This window comes from Alosa alosa, chromosome 23 (assembly GCF_017589495.1).
Source record: "Alosa alosa isolate M-15738 ecotype Scorff River chromosome 23, AALO_Geno_1.1, whole genome shotgun sequence".
In the NCBI taxonomy this organism is placed as follows: Eukaryota; Metazoa; Chordata; class Actinopteri; order Clupeiformes; family Clupeidae; genus Alosa; species Alosa alosa.
The window spans coordinates 29,034,524-29,055,839 of record NC_063211.1 but is presented as its reverse complement, the minus strand read 5'-3'; the positions used below and the strand labels follow the sequence as shown (position 1 = coordinate 29,055,839).

At 42.1% G+C, this 21,316-nt stretch overlaps 1 protein-coding gene across 5 annotated transcripts in view; it reads right to left on the bottom strand.

Moving 5' to 3' along the window:
* slc4a10a (solute carrier family 4 member 10a) overlaps positions 1-21,316 on the bottom strand; it is a 60,663-nt gene that overhangs the window by 9,833 nt on the left and 29,514 nt on the right. For all 5 annotated transcript variants that reach the window (XM_048234268.1, XM_048234264.1, XM_048234265.1 and 2 more), the window contains 13 exons: positions 21,225-21,306; positions 15,476-15,619; positions 14,752-14,893; positions 13,050-13,210; positions 12,376-12,567; positions 12,176-12,264; positions 11,674-11,831; positions 7,603-7,690; positions 5,389-5,535; positions 3,979-4,079; positions 2,872-3,046; positions 1,180-1,313; positions 16-261 (listed from right to left, as the gene is read on the bottom strand). In XM_048234268.1, the coding sequence (XP_048090225.1) occupies positions 16-261; positions 1,180-1,313; positions 2,872-3,046; positions 3,979-4,079; positions 5,389-5,535; positions 7,603-7,690; positions 11,674-11,831; positions 12,176-12,264; positions 12,376-12,567; positions 13,050-13,210; positions 14,752-14,893; positions 15,476-15,619; positions 21,225-21,306 (1,859 nt within the window). The remainder of the gene's footprint in view (positions 1-15; positions 262-1,179; positions 1,314-2,871; positions 3,047-3,978; positions 4,080-5,388; positions 5,536-7,602; positions 7,691-11,673; positions 11,832-12,175; positions 12,265-12,375; positions 12,568-13,049; positions 13,211-14,751; positions 14,894-15,475; positions 15,620-21,224; positions 21,307-21,316) is intronic.

Below are 21,316 nucleotides of genomic sequence, written 5' to 3'. Positions count from 1 at the left end.
TGTGTGTGTACTCACGAGTACTGTGTGAGCTTGTTGAGGTCATTGTGCATGTTGAAGGGGTAGTGTTCGCCCAGGTGTATGAGCTTCTCCAGGGCCTCGTAGATGAAGATGATGCAGATGAGGGACGCAAAGGCCTCCTCTGTGAAGCGGGTGATGTAGCACACCAGCGAGCTGGCGTCCGTGGCAACCAGCAGCAAGCAGAAAAAGGCCGTCCACAGACCAATGCACACACGCAGAGAGAGGTAGGACAGGCCATAGTCCCTGTGAATGCACGAGACACACACACACACACACACACACACACACACACACACACACACACACACACACACACACACAAATGCATGCGCAAACACATACACATACACACACACACACACACACACACACACACACACATGTACATGCACACATTAATACAAACAAATGCACATATCCACCCACATACAGACACAAGCACAGAAAAAACAAACAAGGTGTGGGCTTTTTCAGTTTTATGCTCTCAAATGGAGTGGCCCTTGCAAAATGTAAAACAAACTTCAATTTGCTGATAAGGTTATCAGTTGGTTATTATCAGTATGAAAGCAGTGAAAGAAACCACTTTAACACCATCAGCAACAGAAAATAAAGCAGTCATGTCCAAAGTAATGTTTTGCTTATGAAAGTATTACAGTGGGCACCGTGTTTTTGCTAAAATATTTATTTCTTTATGAGATTTTCCTTTTTCTCAGAATAACTTTGCTTCCCTTTAAGGTTGGATTTTTCCTCATTGTTTTCATTGCATTATAATAAATCACCAAAAGATTATTTTTTATATCTGTTTTTAGTCAACTTTAGCAAACTTTACCATAATTCTGGAGGGTATTAACTAATAACTTCTTCCCCCCTACGACTACCTCTTTAGCACTAATTGCTATTAAGTGTTCCTCTTCGGAGAAAATAGGACGGTTTGCCCTGAGCCTAGAGATTTAGAGAGTGGATGGGGCTGTGATGGCTGTATTGATTGAGCATGAGCAGATTTATGGGCAGAGCATGCTCATAAATCCATCAATAGCTGCATGTTCCTGTTTCAATAACAATATCACTACAACTCGTATATAGGCTACCCAACTTTCAATCAATCAATTGGTCTCCCTGACCATACACACACATACAGTATGCACCCGAATAGCCACTTACTTGCAGAATTTAAAGAGGATCTTCTCAAACACAAGCACAGGCCCAGTGCTTCCCAGAATGGTGAGGGGTTGTCCAGCAAACAGGGAGTAGGCAATGCCAGTCATGGAGGCACCAAACAGGGACTCAATGGCACTCTGGGTAGACGGAAAATTAACGCATATGTGTTTGAATGAATTTGCTGGTTTTATGTCTGTGTGTGAGTCTTTTCAGCAAACGGTGTGAGTTGTTAACAGTGTGCAGACATTGACAGAAGAAATGCACACATACTACTGTAGGGAACTGGCTATTGTGCAGGACACAGAATCTGCACACAGCAGAACATGAGAAAGATTTTAGTCAGGCATAATAGAGTGAGAAAATGGAAAATGTATATACATAAAAAAATAATGAATAGAATGAATGAATAAATAAATAAATAAATAATAAATAAATATAATATTATTATAATACTTAAAATACAATAAATAAGATAAAACAATACAAGATAAATGGTAGAAAATAAATCAATAGATCAAAATAGTCAAGTTTGCACCTCCTTCTCAAAAGCGTTCAACGGTGAATGCCAAGACAAGCCAGAGGCTCCACTGTAGAGATCGAAATCATACCATGTGATTTCTATCAGTGCACCATGCATTTGTATATATGATGTGAAAACGTGCCCCATGCTTTTGTTACAGTATGACCACCGGACAGCGAGTCATATAGGTTTAGTGAGAGGTGAGAGTTTTTTTTCTTCCGGATTTTTTTTTCTTCAGTAATTTTGTGTCAACGATTCCCAGGACACTGAAAGACCGGGGTGCACCCGGGGTGTTCCTTTTGATACGTCGTCCCCTCGACGGACATGAGGGTAGGGCGGACACAGTTTATTGGTGAATATCTCGAGAACCGTAGGGGCTACGAGGACCACATTTTTTTGTTGGTCTTAAGGGGCTATATCAACCTATCCCATAAACACTCATTTGATGTATAGCGCCACCTAGTTACAAATGAAAAAGCAAAAATGAGGTGTTGTAATCACAGGTATCTCTGGCTGACATGGTCAAAACTGCATGAAATTGGAGGTGTAGGATTATTATGACACCCACTGAATGCATCCCAAGTTTTGTGGAATTCCGTTCTAGACCATACAATAAATGAATATATATGTGTACATTTAGTGACTGTACACTACACATGCACACACACACACACACACACATAATACATGCACACACATGCAGGCACACACACGCACACACACACACACACACCTGAACGCATAAATGCACACACACACACATTCAGACACAGGTACGCACACACACACACACATGCACACACACACACACACACACACACACACACACACACACACAGTGGACATGCAGGCAAATGCACACACACGCACATGCACACGCACACACATGTACGCACGCACAAAGTGTTTTTTAGTGTATTTTATACCACTTTACAGTAAATCTAGTTTATTTTAGATCTCATGCCTTTAATTTCTTTCACACAAAACTCTTGCTCAGCAAAAATGGGAAACACTATTAAATTGATTACGGTATAAATAATTGAGAACGGTATGTGTGTATGAGCTCATTATTCTTGTGTTGTTGATTTGTTGTTGGATATCACATCTCTGACAATGTGTATCTATATGCATGTGCATATTTTGTGTGTGTGTGTGTGTGTGTGTGTGTGTCTTACTATGCGTCCCTCGGTGGCTTCCCCCAGCAGGCCTCCAAAGGTGATGACGGGGGACATGCAGGCGCAGTAGAGGAACAGAAAGGAGGCCAGACACTGCAGGCTCAGTGCGTCTGTGTAGTCTGACAAGTAGTGGGGGGCCTTGCGCTTGATGTCTAGGATGAGGCCACCAAAGAGCCTGACACACATGGCAAAACAGACAGGATAACGAGAAGATACACAGGTAAAAAAGAGAGCGGTATATTTAAATTTAAATTTACATTTTACAATTACAAATCAATGCTACATATACCAATATTTTCTGTTATACGTTTGAGACACCTTTGACATGTCCTTGCTTAATAGCCAATAGTGATGCCTAGGTTTGACTTTCTGATCAGGACAATTTCACTTCTCCAATAACAAAGCCAAAGGGGAGACAATGTTCGCTCTCCATTAATTTTGTATTGTATGGCTGCATCCTTGCTGTTTTTGAATACTAAAGCACTAAAAATGCCTGAATATTTTACAGTGTAACATAAGGCACATACAGACACCAACAAGGGCATGTTCTGTGCACTAATCTACTCCAACACAACTTGCGAAGACTACATGAACCACATGGTGTGTAAAATCCTAAACAACCCTCCAACAGCAGATATATTTTTAAAAGCATTTCAATGAGTGATCACTTGAAGACAAATGACCAGGGAGGGAGAACTCCGCTTGTTAGAGAGAAAGTGGGACCATGGGAGAAAATCTAGAGAGAAGTGAGCTAAGACAAAGAGCCTCCATTGGAATGTCTCTTCTGTTGTATTTCATTCTGAAGTACTCTGAAAGAGGCTGAGGAACAGCAGCAGCAGGAGCAGGAGGAGGAGGAGGAGGAAAAGGAAGAGGAGAGAGGGAGGCTGACTGTTCTCACACAGACAGCAGATTTACAGTGAAGGAGAGGAATGGCGGGAAAAAGAGAGTGAGACTGAAGGACAAAAGGACAGAGAGAGGTTTCGGGGGCCACCATGACCTGTGCTGTATAAACAACCTCCCCTATGCTAAACAAGTTCGTATTTCTGCTGCACTTTTGTGTAGAATGTGTCCCCTGTACTGTCCACACACATACACACACACACACACCTCCCTGTGCGCTGTAGTTCAGGGCCTCCATGTCCGCCGTGTTCCTCTGCTTCTCCCAGGTCTGTGACGCCATTGGGTAACGGTGGCAACTTCCTCTTCTCCTGCACCATAAACACACACACACAAACTTTGCAGATCCGTCTGGCAATCCTTTCATTCACAACAATTTCCAAAATCAACGAAAACCAAGAAACTAATCATAATGTGCCAGAGTTTAATTTCACTGATGGTTACGCCCCTTGGCTTGGAAAACGGTATAGAATGAAGCATCCCAGAGTAATTTTGTTATGGGAATCAGGTGAAGTACTAAGGCATTGGCAAAGCATGACAAACAAAACAGTGAGCTAGCTCGCTACTCCCTCCTCCTCCCTCTCATGCAATTGAAACTCTCCTAAACCCGCATCTCGTTGGTGATTGGTTGGAACAGTTTGTTATGTTTTTATTGTCCAGGCTGGACCAAGTTGTTTTTGTTGCCGTTTTTGGAGCCTGGGCTGTCCACAGAGACCACATTTGTTTTACAGTGTATTCAGGGCACAGGCAGCTACCAGATGGTGAGGTGATGTTTGCTGTATGTGACAAAAAATATTTTAGTTTAGAAACCGTGTAACATTGCTTAGAGCACCTTTAAAGTTGTTGTAGGTTGACTCCATTCAACTGCGCCTTGTGATTGAATGATACTTTTTAGCTGTGGGCATTACAAGTTACTGTAGAGGGCAGGGATGAATGCTATTTAGCTAATTGAATTAATGTTTAGTAAATTCCACTTATAATTAATATAGCAAGGCACAGCATGACAAAGGTGTTAATTACACTTTCCTTGTCCATCTGGCTTAGCCTGACTGAATTCTATTTAGAATTTGAGTCTGGTACTGCACCCTTGGGTTGTTTCAACCTATACAGGTGGGGAAATGCCTCTGCACACAAGAGGATAGAACTAACCAATCAGAGCAACGTAATACTGTATGTGAATCATAGGGAGAGAGAACAGACAAAACCTCCTTCTCTTCTCTGAAATCTAAATGTTTAGCTTCTCTAGCCACAGCCTTTTTGCTGTAAACAAAATCAACCAAAGCATTCAGGTGACGTGAATGGCTAGGCACTGTTGCTCATCTGTCAATCATTGTATAAAGCCCGCAAAGACAATCTGATTGGTGCACACATCTCTCATACGGGCAGAGAGGCTTCTCAATGGAGCAAGTCCAGTCTGTACCACATTCGGGTCCCAGTGCCTACAAGGGACCCAGGTTCAAATCCAACCCCCAGTTATTTCCTCATTCCACCTCATCTCTTTCTCTCCCACTCACTGCAGTCAGTGTCCTATGTGAATACATGCACAAAGCACAGAAATATAGCTAAAAAATTACAGAATTGGTGTGCACCATAGGTGTGTATGTATGTTTAGTGACTAACCTGAGAGGGCACATTTTTCGGGGGCTCTATCCTGATGGTGGGGTCCCACTCTCCTGGTGGCAGCACGGTCACCTGATCCAGGAACTCATCAATGCCGGCCACCAGGTCACTGCGCTCCTTGGCCTTATACGCCACATCATGGAACACCTGGGAACACAGCCGTGACACAGCCATGAGACAGAGACCAATAGCAGAGCTACACTGGCTGTTCATTCAGCTATGCTGCTGTTGGTGACAGGTGTAAATCAGCCCTATTACACACCTGACTATACCTACATACACGTGTGTTCACAGTACAAAATAAAATAAATAATAGGTCAGGTTACTGCAGACCCTCTCCCCTGTCGTGCAATATTAACCAAAGTGAAACCAAGAGTAACTAGATGTACCGCAGAGCGGTACAAAATATGACCGCCGCCCAGTCCAGCACATTTTTTCCAGAAAAATAAGTCACGCTTGTCCAATTGTGTTCATTTCCTACGTTGTTCCTTTTTTGTGTGTTTGTAATTGAGTGTCTGCAGAGTGTGTGGTTGTTTTTGTGTATATTTGTTTTGTGTGTGTTCTTTTGTGTGTGAGTGTGTGTGTGTGTGCGTGTGTTTGTATGTGTGGGTGCATGTGTGTGTGTGTGTATGTGTGTTTATGTGTTTGTGTGCGTGTTTGTGCGTGTTGTGTGTGTGCATGTAATGTAAGTGTGTGTGCATGTGTAGTGTGTGTGTGTGTTTTTGTGTGTGTGTATGTGTGTGTGTGTGTTTGTCTTTATGTATCTGTACATAAATAAAACTGTGTATATTTGTTTTGTGTGTGTTTTTTTGTGTGTGAGTGTGTGTGTACGTGTGTTTGTGTATGTAGGTGTTTTGTATGTGTGGGTGCATGTGTGTGTGTGTGTAAGTGTGTTTATGTGTTTGTGTGCGTGTTTGTGCGTGCCGTGTGTGTGCATGTAATGTATGTGTGTGTGCATGTGTAGTGTGTGTGTGTGTTTTTGTGTGTGTGTATGTGTGTGTGTTTGTCTTTATGTCTGTGTACATAAATTCAGTAATTCAGCAAAGTTAGGAGTATCTGCTGGTCTGGCTGCTGGCTAAAAACAAAAGGTGAAAGGCATAGGATTCTAACTGTCTCACTGAATTGCATTATGCACACTCAATTCTCACTGGTATCTGCTAGACAACAAGTACCAAAACATGATTAGTTCATAGATTTCACATGTAAAATACATTTTATACAACCCCACCCCCATCTTGCCTGTTCATAATTCTGAGAAATGTGCATGTGCTTGTGGGTGTGCCTGTGTGTGTGCCTGTGACTGTGCATGTGCATGCATGCGTACATATGTGTCATACGTATGATTACTGTGAATGTATGTGTGTGTGTGTGAATATCTGTTTATGCACATGTGTGCATATGGAATGGATTAACATGACCCCTGGAGGCAAACTGACTCAAAAAATTGGTCATCCTCGGCCCTACGATTCTCAAGATATTCACAGAAAACTTTTGGTGTACGGTCACTAAATGTACACATTAATTAATTTATTGTATGGCCCCCCATGAACGAAAGTCCACGAAACTTGACATGCATTCGGAGGGTGTCATAATGATCCATAATGATACAAAAAAGGGGGTCTCCCTAAACCCTACGGTTCTCGAGATATTCACAGAAAACTGTGTCTGCCCTACCCTCCTTCCGGGGGGGCCAGTCCAGCGGGGGGGCTACAGATCAAAATGAAAAACGATGGTTCCATGCTATCCATGTGGGGCTACATGCCCACCAAGTTTCGTGTACCCCGGTCTTTCAGTGTGTGGTTTTCATGACCCGTAAGCCGTAATCAAGATTACAACAAAAATGACATATTTCACTTCATATCTAATGAATCTAGAATATACAGTATGAAAGATCCACTTTTTAAATTAGGGGGTAAAAATTAACTTTTCCACAATATTTTCATTTGTTGAGACTCACCTGTACAGTATATACAGCTCTGGAAAAAATTAAGAGACCACTGCCCATTTTTCTCATATCATCCTACGGTTGCTGAGTGACATTCGAATGAGTTGACAGTCATGTTCAAAATTAAGAGACCACTGCATTTTAATATGACCGTCAACTCATTGGAATGTCACACAGGGAAGCTGTATCATGTATGCAAGAGCATTTTTTTTCAGAGGGAAATGATAAAAACTGAACATGTGGGTGAAAAATAAACGGCTTCTACTGACCTCGTCTGTCATCAGCGTGGCGATGGAACGGCCGATCTCGTGATACTGAGGGCCCTTCCCCATCGGCCCCAACAGGATAAACAGAAACCTGAGGATAAGGTGTCATGTTTATAAAGGAAAAGTTTATGCCATGGGCATCCATGGCCTACTGGTTAGGGAATCGGATTTGTGACTAAAGGGTGGCTGGTTCGATCCCTGACTGGTTGGAAAAATGTGATTGGGGGATGAAGTGCCCTTGAGCAAGACACCTAACTCTCAACTAATTCTCAACTGGATTAAGGGCTGCCCACTGCTCCTGGTCTGTGTGTGTGTGTATCATAATAATAATAATAATAATAATAAAGCTTTATTTGTATAGCACCTTTCATACACAGAATGCAGCTCAAAGTGCTTTACATTTGAAACATGTAACACAATAATAGTCAGTCAGTCATTATCAATCACTTTTTCTTTTGCTGTTTATGTTATACTCAGCAACATATCAAAAATATAGAAAATGACGCCATAAGACTGGCAGCCTTAACCTCTTACCCCCCACAAGCACTTTATATATGGCAACTGTGGCAAGGAAAAACTCCCATATTCCAGGAAGAAACCTTGAGCAGAACCTGACTTAATAGGGGAGCCCATCCGCTTTTGGCTGGCTGCTCTCCACAATAGTAGCAGATGTAGAATAATCTGAAAATGTAGTCTACAGGATAAGATGAGTTAACTAAAAGCTTTCCTGGGTACAGGTATGTTTTCAGATCTTTTTAAAAAAATATTTACTGAACTCGCCTGCTTGATGTACAGAGGCAGGGTGTTCCATAGTTTGGGGGCATAATGGATAAACGCAGCTTCTCCACTTTGTTTGTGGAGCACTTTGGGCAATTAAAAAAGATTAGAATTGGATGATCTAAGTTTCCTTTGTGGTTGATAAGATATTAAAAGCTCAGAGATATATGAAGGTGCTATGCCATTCAGAGCTTTGTAAGCAATTAACATAACCTTAAAATCAATTCTATAGGAAATAGGAGCCAGTGCAGTTCAGCCAACACAGGGTGATGTGTTCTCTTCTTAGTCTTAGTTAAAAGTCTAGCAAAGAGAGTTCTGTATGAGTGCCAATTTCTTTAGATGTTTTTGGGAAGACCAGTGAAAAGTGCATTGCAGTAGTCTAACCTGCTAGTGATAAAGGCGTGAATTAGCTTTTCTGCATCTTGTTGAGTTAAAAGGGCCGACTTTGGCAATGTTTCTCAAGTGGAAATAGGCTGTCTGAGTAACTTTACTGATATGGGGCTTAAAACTTAACTCTGCATCTAAGATGACACCGAGGCTTGTTACTTTTGGTTTGACCTGGTGTGCCAAGTTCCCAGATTACTAAGAATAATATCTCGCTTTAGTTTTGGTCCAACCAGAAGTACCTCTGTTTTGTCATCATTTAGTTTCAAAAAAGTTTTTGCTCATCCACTGATTAATGGAGGTTAGGCATGCAGTGAGGGAGCAAAGGCCATCTGGGTTAGTTGGCTCCACAGAAAGATACAATTGGGTATCATTCATGAGCTGTGGAAGTTTACATTATGCTGACTTATGACGTTTCCCAATGGGAGCATATATAGAAAATAGCAGGGGACCAAGGCAGCTCCCCTGGGCCACACCAAAAGGCAAGTCATGTTTTTCAGATACATGATCTCCTAGACTGATATAAAAATCTCTGCCAGTAATGTAGGTTTGAAACCAGTTTAGAGCATTATCAGAGAGACCCACCCACTTTGCAAGGCGGTGAATTAGGATGCTATGATCAATGGTGTCAAATGCCGCACTCAAATCCAGAAGAATAAGGATTGAGACTTTGTTTGAGTCGGTAGCTAGTCTGAGATCATTGACTATCTTTACTAGAGCCGTTTCTGTGCTGTGATTTGATCTAAAACCTGATTGGAATTTTTTTTTCAAGGATACTGTTTTTATGTTGAGGAAGGTATTTAACTGATTGCAAACAACTTTTCAAGTACTTTGCTCAAAAACGATAGATTTGATATAGGCCTGTAGTTGCTCAGATTGGTATGGTCAAGTTTTGACTTTTTAAGTAAAGGTTTCACAACAGCGGTTTTAAATGTGTGTACACTACCCCTGGATGGGTAAAATGCAGAAAACACATTTCCTACAGGACTAATAAAGTATAACTTAACATAACATAAGTGTCAGTAACCTCAAAATAATCCATCCATTAAAAAAAGGCATTCTCCAACTAAACTAAAAAAAAAGTTAGCCCCTGGTAGTCTTTGGATCAGAGCATTGATAATTTATTTATCAATTATGACTTAATAGAGATTATACCATCCCAAGTGTAGTGCACACACGCACACACACACACACACACACACACAACCGTACAGAGTGCCCTGAGGGCAGGATACTACTGTAATGAAACATGACACTGTTTATGCAGAGTCCGCAGGTCAGGCCAGATCAACACAAGCTTTGTGCAAAGGATAGGGTGTATGGGAATGTGTGTGTGTGTGTTTGTGTGTGTCACACAATTTCATTAAAATAATTAATAAATTCATTAATTCATTAAAATGGAGGATATAGTGTTTTGGAACCAAACTCTTCATTGTGTTTGAAAGGAAAGCATTCTCATTAGGGGTGTAAAGATTAACCGATACGTATCGGTATCCGTTTTTAACGTGTAAGATACGGCTACATCGATACGTGAAGCCCCGTATCGGAATAAAACTGAAATGAACTGGTCGTTATATTGATTTACTTGTTACGAATCGGTTCACAACCTTTTCTGCTCACTCAGACTCTCATTTACGCTCCAAGCAGCGCGTTCATCCCACGTCCGGTTTTGAAACTATACGTGGCACGGAATTGTGGGTAATGCAGTTCGTTTTTGGCTACATTCATTGCCCAAAGTTGTCAAATGACCTCATTACCCATACATCTACTGCAACTTAAGCACGTGACAACTCGCACTCGGTCGTTTGTTGTACAGTTTTTACTCTTTTGTTTTTCAAAATCCAGTGCGAAATTAAACACTAAACAGCAACAAATTATTAGCCAATTATTTTGTTCATATTCACTCAGACTTGTGGCATTATAGGTTTCTGCATTAGGTCTACCGTTGAAACAAAATAAACCCAGAGAGTTCATTGATATGTAGGCCTGTTTTATTCTTGTAGGCTATATGAGAAAAGGCCAAGAGTGTCTTAAGCACTGTTTTATTTTATTTCGGTATTGTCTTACCTCAACAAGGCTACAGCTCCATGAAAACAATCAGATATAGGCTAACTATAAAATCTATAAAGTCTATAAAAAATATGTTGTATTTGGCTGCTGTGTTTGACTGAAATGTAGACTATTCTTTTTTCATTTCAATACAGTACAGTATATGAAACAAACCTCAGTTTAAATAATCATATTCACACATTTTTTTGTCTAATTGACAACCATGACCATGATAACTGATCATATAAAATTAATGTGCACCTTGAGCAAATGATAAAAAATCTTTCAGAATGCTTTCCATTCTTGAACTGCATCGAATTGCATCGAATCGCATCGCATCGAATCGTACTGAATCGTTTTTTATGAACATGTATCTTTTCTTGTATCAAATCGTGCCCATGTATCTAGATGCGAATCGTATCGTCTTTTACATGAGAGATTCACACTTCGTCACACATCGTCTTTTACATGAGAGATTCATGTTGGAGGGAAGGGAACAGTATATGGCACAACTGTGGGCAGAATGTGTAAAAAGGTTTCTTGGCCAAGTATACTTGCGTATACAAGGAATTTGGTCTCTGCATTTATCCCATCCGTGAATTAGTGAACAGAGCACACAGTGAACACATAGTGAGGTGAAGCACACACTAATCCGGAGCAGTGAGCTGCCTTGATACAGCGGCGCTCGGCGAGCAGTGAGGGGTTAGGTGCCTTGCTCAAGGGCACTTCAGCCGTTCCCACTGGTCGGGGATCGAAACGGCAACCCTTCGGTTCCAAGCCTGAAGCCCTAACCAGTAGGCCACAACTGCCCCATGTGTATGTGTGTGGGGGTAAATGAAGTGTCTGAGTGGACAAGTCTCTCACCTGGTGGTGATGGGCACCTCCGCCAGACCGTTAAGCAGCACGGCAGGACAAAGGCGCACAAACGCCACCACAGGCTTTTCAAGAAACTCCAACTCGCCCACCAGGATGTTGGAGGCCTCTGCACCAGGGGGGATCTTCTTCATGAAGTGAAGGTCTATCTGCAGGGGCCAAAACACGGGATGGACAGGGACAACACTCCTTCATAAATACACTTGCATAAACAGCCATGGTTGCTCACAAACAGTTACGTCATACATGGTACATACTGGATGGGTTGAACTCTGACATAAAGCATTTATATTTTAAATTAAAATTATAAAGCAATACATAGCACATTAAAAAGACCAGGGGACATCATTGCTTATCTCTACTTAAATGGTGTATATTATTTTTCTTAAATTGACAATGGACTCAAATAAACACACAGATATACCTCATCACATACATCAGTATAGAGACTGCACCAACATTTTGAATGGCCTGAGTGTTGTGTGGGCCTTACCTTACTGAAGTCAACTGAGCTGTTCTCCCTGCTGCCATCACCCCGGCCCTCCGTGGCAGTCGGTTGAGACTGTGGGGACACCATCTGACCTGGGAAAGCACAGACACACCAGCACTGTGAGTGAGTGAGTGAACAGCTTGTGAGTGAAGCGGGGGGGAGTGTGATCTATGGCTAGTCAGACAATACGTGTGAAATCTCACCGCCATTCTTGTCCATGGAGTGTGGCTCTGACTGCTTCTTGCCAATATCGGCAAATGAGCGCACAATGGGGATGCGATTGGCCAGCTTCTTTTGGTTCTGGTGGTGGTGGCGCTTCAGCAGCGCATTCTTTATCTTCCTGCGTACATCCTCCCCCAGGGACCCTGTCGTCTCATGCTGGTCCAACACCATGTCTGCAGGCAGGGAGAGGCATGTGAACACACACTGACAGATTCATAGACAAAACCATGATAAATGTTGTTGAACAACTAAACTGACTTTCCGTAATTTACAAATTCAGACTCTGATATTAGACTAATGATATTATCTTTTTCATGTTAATGTACTATTTCTAACCATATTTTTACCACTGCCACTAACCATATGTTTAACTTCATATCACTCTTGAAGGGTGTTCTATCTTGCATTGTGTCTTTCTGTTTACCTCTTCTATGTGTACAAACATTCATTTTACAGAGGCAGCAGGAGCACCCCTGATTCTACTCAGTCAGTAGAAATCATGTGTGATTAACTAAGATTTCTTGGGTTGGAATGAGCCCTCTGTGGATTAGACTGCTTACAATGCCTTGAGGTTTACTGCTGTAGGAGTACCCAAGCTTGTCTCTCTCAGTTGTGAGTGGTTGAGTGAATGAGAATGAGCAAATGGAGCCCTTACCTGCTATTTCCTCCAAGGAGTTGGCCCTCATGTCCAGCATGACAATGCCGTTGAGGATGCAGGAGCGCAGCTCAAACAGACTGTGCAGTGAGAGGGTGGCCACATAGGGCTTACTCCACCTCTCCCCACCATCCTCCACATCCTCCTCAAACTTCAGCCATCTATACAAACAAGTGAGAGCGAAAGAGAGGGACATCAAGTAAAAAAAAAAGAAAGAAAGAAAGAAAGAAAGAAAGAAATAAGGAAATAAAAATGACCACAGCAGTATATGCTTCATCAATATGGAGAGCATGGACTGAACAGATGAACTGAACTGAAGTGTGTCAACATTAGTGATCTCAGAGTCTGACACACTGCCACAACACCAAGGAGATCCACCAGCTTCATGAAGACACAAAGTCACAACACACATACACACTCACACATAGCAGCAGGAGACACGAGCTTACACCTTCACATGGCTGCTTGCACTCACACTCACACATACACACACTGGCAGATGATGGGCTAAAACCTGCGGCTTTTAGCCTCTCATTAGTCCTGTGATAGTGGGCCCAGTGATCCCATAATCCAGGGCTGGGTCGGGCACGGGTCAACTAATGGAACATGGTCACATTGACACATCCCTTTAAGCCCAGGCCTGAGGAAGAGCCCAAATTCACTGCAAATCTCTTTAAATACCAAAGCGCCATGCTATACTTATATAAAATGTATAGAAATATATGTGCTTACAGCTCTAGTCATTTCATGCAGCAATATATGCATCTGTACAGATAACAAAACAGATAACAGAAAATATGCTCTGACAATTTGATCCATAACTCACCCAAATGGTCAAGTGTCACTATCTAGGCCAAGTCAATGAATTTAATATTTTGCTTTACTCATCCACCTCCCCACCAAAAACAGAATTATTTTAATTTTGACATAATTTTCCCGTTCCCGTGCTCCAAGACCTCTCCTCTAAATGGTTGGTTAGAACGTTATAGAAGAACGGTTAATAACGTTCCTTTAAAAATTACATTGCCTTTACAAATTGATTTATGGCAGGTGGCACAATAGCATATGCATATGACAACAGCTCTAAAGCTTTTAGCAATGCACATTAGGTATCAAGGTTACACTGTGCCTGAATTCAGGCATGGGGCGAGATTGAACGTAGGCAATTAGCCTATAGATAGCCTTAGGTCTTCAAAAATGTCTGACTTCAGACACAGAAAATGTCCTTGCTTTAAGCCCTGTAATATGTGTGGTGCTACCAGCTGCATGACACTAGGCCTAGATGTTTTCTTAGTGTTTGTTGTCTGCTATTTCACACAATGTTTCAGTAATTTAGGCTACATACTTGGAAAAGGCGGTTAAATAGTTTTAGATATGAAAATTAATTTGATCAACTCGTATATAGTAGGCCTAGTTTATTATACAGGGGAGACACTGATTCATAGAATACACAGTGAGGAACACACAGTGAGGTGAAGCACACACTAACCCGGAGCAGTGAGCTGCCTTGCTACAGCGGCGCTCGGCGAGCAGTGAGGGGTTAGGTGCCTTGCTCAAGGGCACTTCAGCCGATCCCACTGGTTGGGGATCGAACCGGCAACCCTTCGGTTCCAAGCCCGAAGCCCTAGGCCACGACTGCCCCACAGTAGGCCACGACTGCCCCATTTCTAATCCCTTCTTTAGAGTTTTACTGGTACAGTACCTTGCTGTCTCCTTCCACTCGGCGTCCTCTCCCTCGTGTAAGCAGATCTCGTCCAGCTCGGTGAAGAGGGCATGGGGGATGTGCTGTTCGTCATCATCCTCCGTCCCCAGCAAGAACTGCACCCTCTGGGAAGGGGTGTCCGCTGGGGAAAGGAAAGATGAAAGAGGGAGAGAGAAAATTAATGGAAAAAAGAGAGATAGAATGAGAGTAAATTACAAATGGACAGAAGACAGCAAGCTAATGTATTCTACTACTATGTGTGTTTGCTAACTACAGCTAACTGCAGAATTGAAACTACAGCTAACTACAGTCAATGTTTAAGCTTGTAGACCCTAATTTGTATGATGGGCAAAGTGCAAAGTCTTAAGTCTAACTAACTCTAATGTGATAGATAGGCCAAATCAACACCATGAGTGAATTTAACACCATGGGCAAGACAATGATGAGTCAGCTCAATGCTCCCACTTGTCACGTGATAGCTATAGTTCATGCACAATAACTTTGCTTGTTGATAAGAGGTGGTAACGTAGTGGTTAAGGAGCTGGGCTAGCATGCAGTAGCATGAAAAGTTGTGGGTTCAATTCCCGGCTTCTACCGCTTGCCCTTGAGCAAGGCACTTAACCTCAAGTTGCTCCAATGTAGTCCAATTGCCATTGTAAGTGTCTGCTAAATGTAAATATGCACTTTGTCCACCATTTATTGGTAACTTATGGCTATCTTTTACTGTATGAGGGTGACTCTCGTCCATCCTCCATCCCAGAATCCCTTTCTCTGGATCTCTTCCTGTGTCTGTGTCCATGGTGACGGTGTCGTCTGTGGGACCTTCTGCCGAGTGGCACATGGACACCAATGTAGAGTGTACGGTGGCCTGGCGGAAAGATATAAAAACACACACGCCCACAGAGACATAAAAATCCCAATGTAAAAACCACTGTGGTATCGACTTGACATTACCACATCAATAGGAACATGCCCTGGACTGAGAGAACACAGTGATCAATCTCTGCTATTTCACAGAGCAATGTCCTCTCTCAGCAGGTCACACAAATCCAAAACAGGAATAAACAGCAGTAGGTTTGACTAAAGCATTTATTAGCTCCGCTCTGCTCTGATACTTGCTGGCAGAACATGGAGAAAACAACAGGGTTCACCAGAAATGCTGCTTGAAGTTGACACCAAGCTTTAGACTGAATAAAAGACTCCATTTCGTCCTCTGTCTTGCACTGTCACACCATGTGTCTCTCACTGTCTCCCTCTCCCTGACACCCTCTCATCTCATCTCCATCAGATCAAATTAGGCTTCACAGCACAACTACAGAATAAACATACAAGTGAGCACAATCTCATACACTGCCAGCCACAAGTACGATAGCTGTATGATAACAACACAAATCTCTGTACACGCAATAATACAGTATACATTACTAATATGTATGTTGTAGCAGTTGCATTGTTCGTATGTGTGTGACAGCACATACATGTGTTCACTTCAGTTCATCTTACTCACCTTCTCTGGCAAAATGGCATATTTCCTTCTCTATCGTATCCATGTCTTCATCCCCCTCTCCATCCTCCTCTAATCTTGCCTTCCCCATCCTTTCTTTTCTATCTTTCTCTTCCTCTCTCTATTTATCTTTCTCTCTCTATCTCTTCCTCTGTCTCTACTCTCTGTTGTGGACTCTCACGTTGCCTCCCTGGGCTATGATTGTATGGAGAGGACAGAGGAGCGATGACTGGCAGAGTGTGTGTGTGTGTGTGTGCATGTGTGTGTCTGTCTGTGAGCGAGGGAGGGAGGGACAGAATGTGATCCATGCTGACTCTGGCCTGGCCCTGTAGCACATGCACAGGCACACACACACACACACACACACACACACACACACACACACACACACATACATACACAGATATGGGTAAACACTCACATAGCTTACCCTCACAGAGTAGCTACACAAATAAATAATAATAAATATACAACTTAAAATATAATAAATATACAACTGAAACATGGTACTTAACATATAAAATGGTAATAACATATAAAACACATATACTATACAAACAAACACAAACACACACACACACACACACACACACACACACACAATACATACATACATACATACATACATACATACACACACATATACACTACAGTTTGTGTAAAAGTGATTATATCCAGCACGCACAGAATGGAAACACAGAAGCAGCACTCCTACCCAGCTACAGCCAGACACAAATCAATGAATAAGCCATCTCCCCGCTCAGACTGGTGACTGATGGCTAAATACGGCTTTTAGCGATATAGATCCTTCTTAAATAATGATTATTGTTTAAATGCGTCATCAGCCTTTCACTGACAAACAAAAGTTGAATACACTTCTTGAGACACTATATTATGAGACATTTCTAAAAACCAATTGTTTTCTAAAAAGAACGCACATCAGATGTCAAAGATGGTCCATTTTCTGCTTTAGGTTTGTAAAGAAACATTAAAGAATCGTTTTTTTATAAACTTGGGATAACAACTCATAGTAAACATGCATACAGTAAATAACTGGACTAATACGCTCAACACCTTAGTGTACTGTATAATAGGAGGTGCTAAATTCTCCTGAGTGTCAATATAAACGTTATAAATAAAGGATAGCACTCACAGTTAAACACTTTTTAATCGTCACACGGACGTTTCGGGTCAGACACCCTTCTTCAGTGTTATTATGCCGATTTTACCTTTGATGCCTCACATGCATACATGCAATAATATAAACAGTAAATCAGATGTGACAAGAATAAAGAATCTTTGCAGTGTAGCTTAAGCCATCTGATGTCTAAAGGCGTGTTCACACTGGGCACGGTTCACTTGTACTGTGCCGGAGTACAGTTCTCTCCCATTCTTGCTCCGCACTCACACTGCATACTATCAAACTGTAACCAGGCACGGTTGAGCTGCTATGCTCTAGAATCTTTACATAGGCGCAATCATAAGCCCACCATACTGTGCCCGAGTCCACCTCCTCAGGGTACAGATCACACTGGTCAAACGAACCGGACTTTAGGGGTCAAGCATACTCGGGTACGGTACGGATGGCATAGTGTGAGTACGCCCTTAAATACATTTTCAGACAGTACCAGCAGTATAAGGATGTGTTTGATTGATGTAATACTCAACAAATGATCTCTCAACTGCTCTCCCAAAAAGCCCTGCAAGACAGAAGATCCATCCCATTCAGTTGCACTCTACATGAATGGACGCACCTTCACTGGTTCAAAAATCATAATGTCTCTTTCTATAAACCATTTTTCACAGTAATCTTAAGTTACTGTTACTTTCACTGTTTTTAGCAGACTGTCATTGTAGTTGTTATTAAGCAAATAAGTTATTCTACCAAATTCTAAGCATCACTCTACAATGCAAGTTCATGAAGTTCTAAGAAGCACTCTTTTCAAAGACAGAATATTTGACATTTCAGGCCAATGTAACTGAAAACCCACTCATGTCAGTGCAGGACATAAGCCCTTAGCAAGCTTACAGCAGACAGAGTGACTAATTGCAAAGTTTGACTTGTCAGTTGGCATCAGACTCACAGCATTCAGGACCAACACACACTGTCACAATCTGCTCCAGCACTGGCATCAAAACGCCAGTGCCCCCTTAGTAAGTGCATGTGTCATGTCACACATACATACACACATACATAATATGTATGTATAACTATTACATGCACACACACATCCACGCACACACCCATATCCACACAACAGATGGCATCTGCACATCACTGGTAATTCCCTGATCTCTCCGGCATCACCTTTCCCTCAGTCATAAGTATTATTTGCAGAGCATGAAAACAGTCCAGACATCAGTTTACATCTGCAGAGGTGCTTAGGGAAAGTGAAAAGTTATACACTATTTTACAAGCTACCACTCACATCAATGGCATTCATAGGGTTTCTAAAATAGACACAGCTGGCTTATTTTGTTTGCGAAGCACAATGATACTACAGATCTTCTGAGGTCATATTTACTAATCGCTTTCAGACATACGTGTAAGACCGGAGGTTCTGCCGATGTTAAACGGTGGGGCCGTATATAACGACATAACCGGTCATATGGAAGTCCGAATTTAGCCGGTTGTTGTACTACTCCCCCCCTAGTATTTCCTCCGGACATTATGTAAATGTACTGTGTCTGAACGAGGAGTAGAACATGCGGTTAAAATTCACACCTAGTGAGAGGGCGTGTTGGTGATGTTTCTTTTGTGCGTCCATGTGGTTAGATGTGACTTAAATGCCAGTGTTATGATGGAGTGGCATAGTCCTGTCCAGAAAATCTCCGACCTGGAAAGATGCAGACATCACGGAGCTACTGTCCATGAGGGCATACAACATTTTGATAGAACACATGAAGGAAATGGCACGTTGTAGCCTACAACTGCATGGCAAGGCCAAACGAATTCAAAAGACTGAATCATCATAAGCAGAAGGCGAAAAGGCAGTAGCCTACAGCGACGTCGTTGACGACAATAACAGGAGTATTTAATAAATTGTTAGCCAACACGGTTCTCTGTTCATTGATAGCCTTAGGCAGAATTAGGCTACAGAAAAGAATACAGGATTGTTTTCTCTCCCGGCAGTAAAGACAGTAGATTCGTGTTTAAAATGTAAATGCAAACTAAAGGTATAGGCTAACTATGCATATGACCATCCAGAGGAGGCTGGTGATCTGTCAAGAATGATGAAGATCGTAAGATACAGATGGTTTTATTGTTGCTGTCATTATTACCACAAACACGAATTGACAACGAAACCATGGCGATCGTGGGTTATATCTTGCCTGCTTATTAGGCCATGCAGCCCTGTCAGAACTCCGTGTAGCATGCATACTGGCAGTTTTCATAGACCATCACCAACTAGTTCGCACTTTGGATATATCGTTGGATTGTGAAAAGCCCAATTTCGAATAACTCCAGTACAACAGATGAGGTAGGATGCATCTTTTGCAATTAGAATTTCGTGTGGGTGAGACCTGTTGCCTATCAGTAGACATGTCATCTCGAGTTCCACGACAGCTTAGCTAGTGCCACCGAAATATGACACTGAAATCCTTTCACTATTGGAGTCGCTTAGATAGAAACAGCTGTGGTTGGGACACTTTTGCTGTGGAGTGGAGACACCATAAGTTAGGCTACTCAGAAATTGTTTGCCATTGTAGGTCATTGCAGCCTAATTAGCATATATTTTAAAGCCAAACATCTCTGATGTGGTTTTGACAATCAAAAAAGCAATATACTGAAATAGTTTAATGATGTAAAGTCAAGTGCGCTTTTGGGTCTGGTGTGTGCGCGCACTCATTTATTGATGAGTCGGAGTGGCAAGTGCTGCGCATAGTTGCAGTGGAATGTGGCTGTCCAGGGCATTATAAAACCTCTTGCTCTTAGGCCTACTCATACACCGCGCTGAAATGGCGTAGCTGTCTAAATTCAAATCATATCATGCTAGGGGAGAAATCGTCGGACATCCATTATTTTGTTATTCAGCACCCATGGTCAAAAATATGTTCCTACGCCTGCATGGGGAGAGGATGCTTTTGGAAAAAAATAAACCATGAAAAAACGAACAACTTCACTGTTATGTTAGTATTTTGTTTGTTGCTTAAAAACGTTGTGATGGCCTTGAAGTCTTGAGTTAGCCTACTGAATTGGCTGGTAGCCTGCCATAAAGTTTGTGCATGCTCTCTCTCTCCAACGCAAACCAGATTCTGGTATATTACGTTGAAAACAGATAAATGTGTTTATTTGAAGCACACATACAAATACTGTATGTGCGCACTTACGTGACTAGCCTACTTCAGGTATTAGCCTACGCACAATAGATTTCTCTTCTTTAGCCTAAATAATGCATAGGCTACACTTTGTAAACAAAAAGCAGCTGTGACAGGCAGCGGCCGCATATATTCTACGTCATATCTCGCATCTTGTGAACTCTACAAGCCCCCACCCCTCACTCGACAACCACACGTTGATTCTGTAATGTGCGTGTATGTCGTTCACACATACGTCCGTATAAGGTCAGTATAAGGTCCGCAGGTTAGCATCATATCTGAATCATCCGAAGGGTAGGACCTCCGTTTGACAAACCTCCGCATATACTCCGGAGGTTATATCTGAAAGCGCTTACTATGTGCAAACTACTGAAGTCTGAGAGGTAGCCAGAGCATCAGAGCCTTTCCATTGAGCCCATCACTGAGACTGTCTCCCTTTGAGCACTTCTCTCTCTCTCTCTCTGTCTCTTTTTCTGTATGTCTTTCTCTCACACACACACCTTTTCACATGGAAGAGTCTAAAATAGACTGTGTATATAAGTCTATGTCTATGTCTGTGATGACATGTCATTTGTATGCATGTTTCCATGACAGTTTATGTATACGTGAGAATGTGTGTGTGTGTACTGAGTGTTGTACATCTGCTTACCCTCTAGCTCCTCCTTCTCAAAGTTGGTGTTGAGCATGGAACGCGTCCCACCTCTGTCCAGTACCGCTTCCTCATCATTCCTCTGAGGAAAA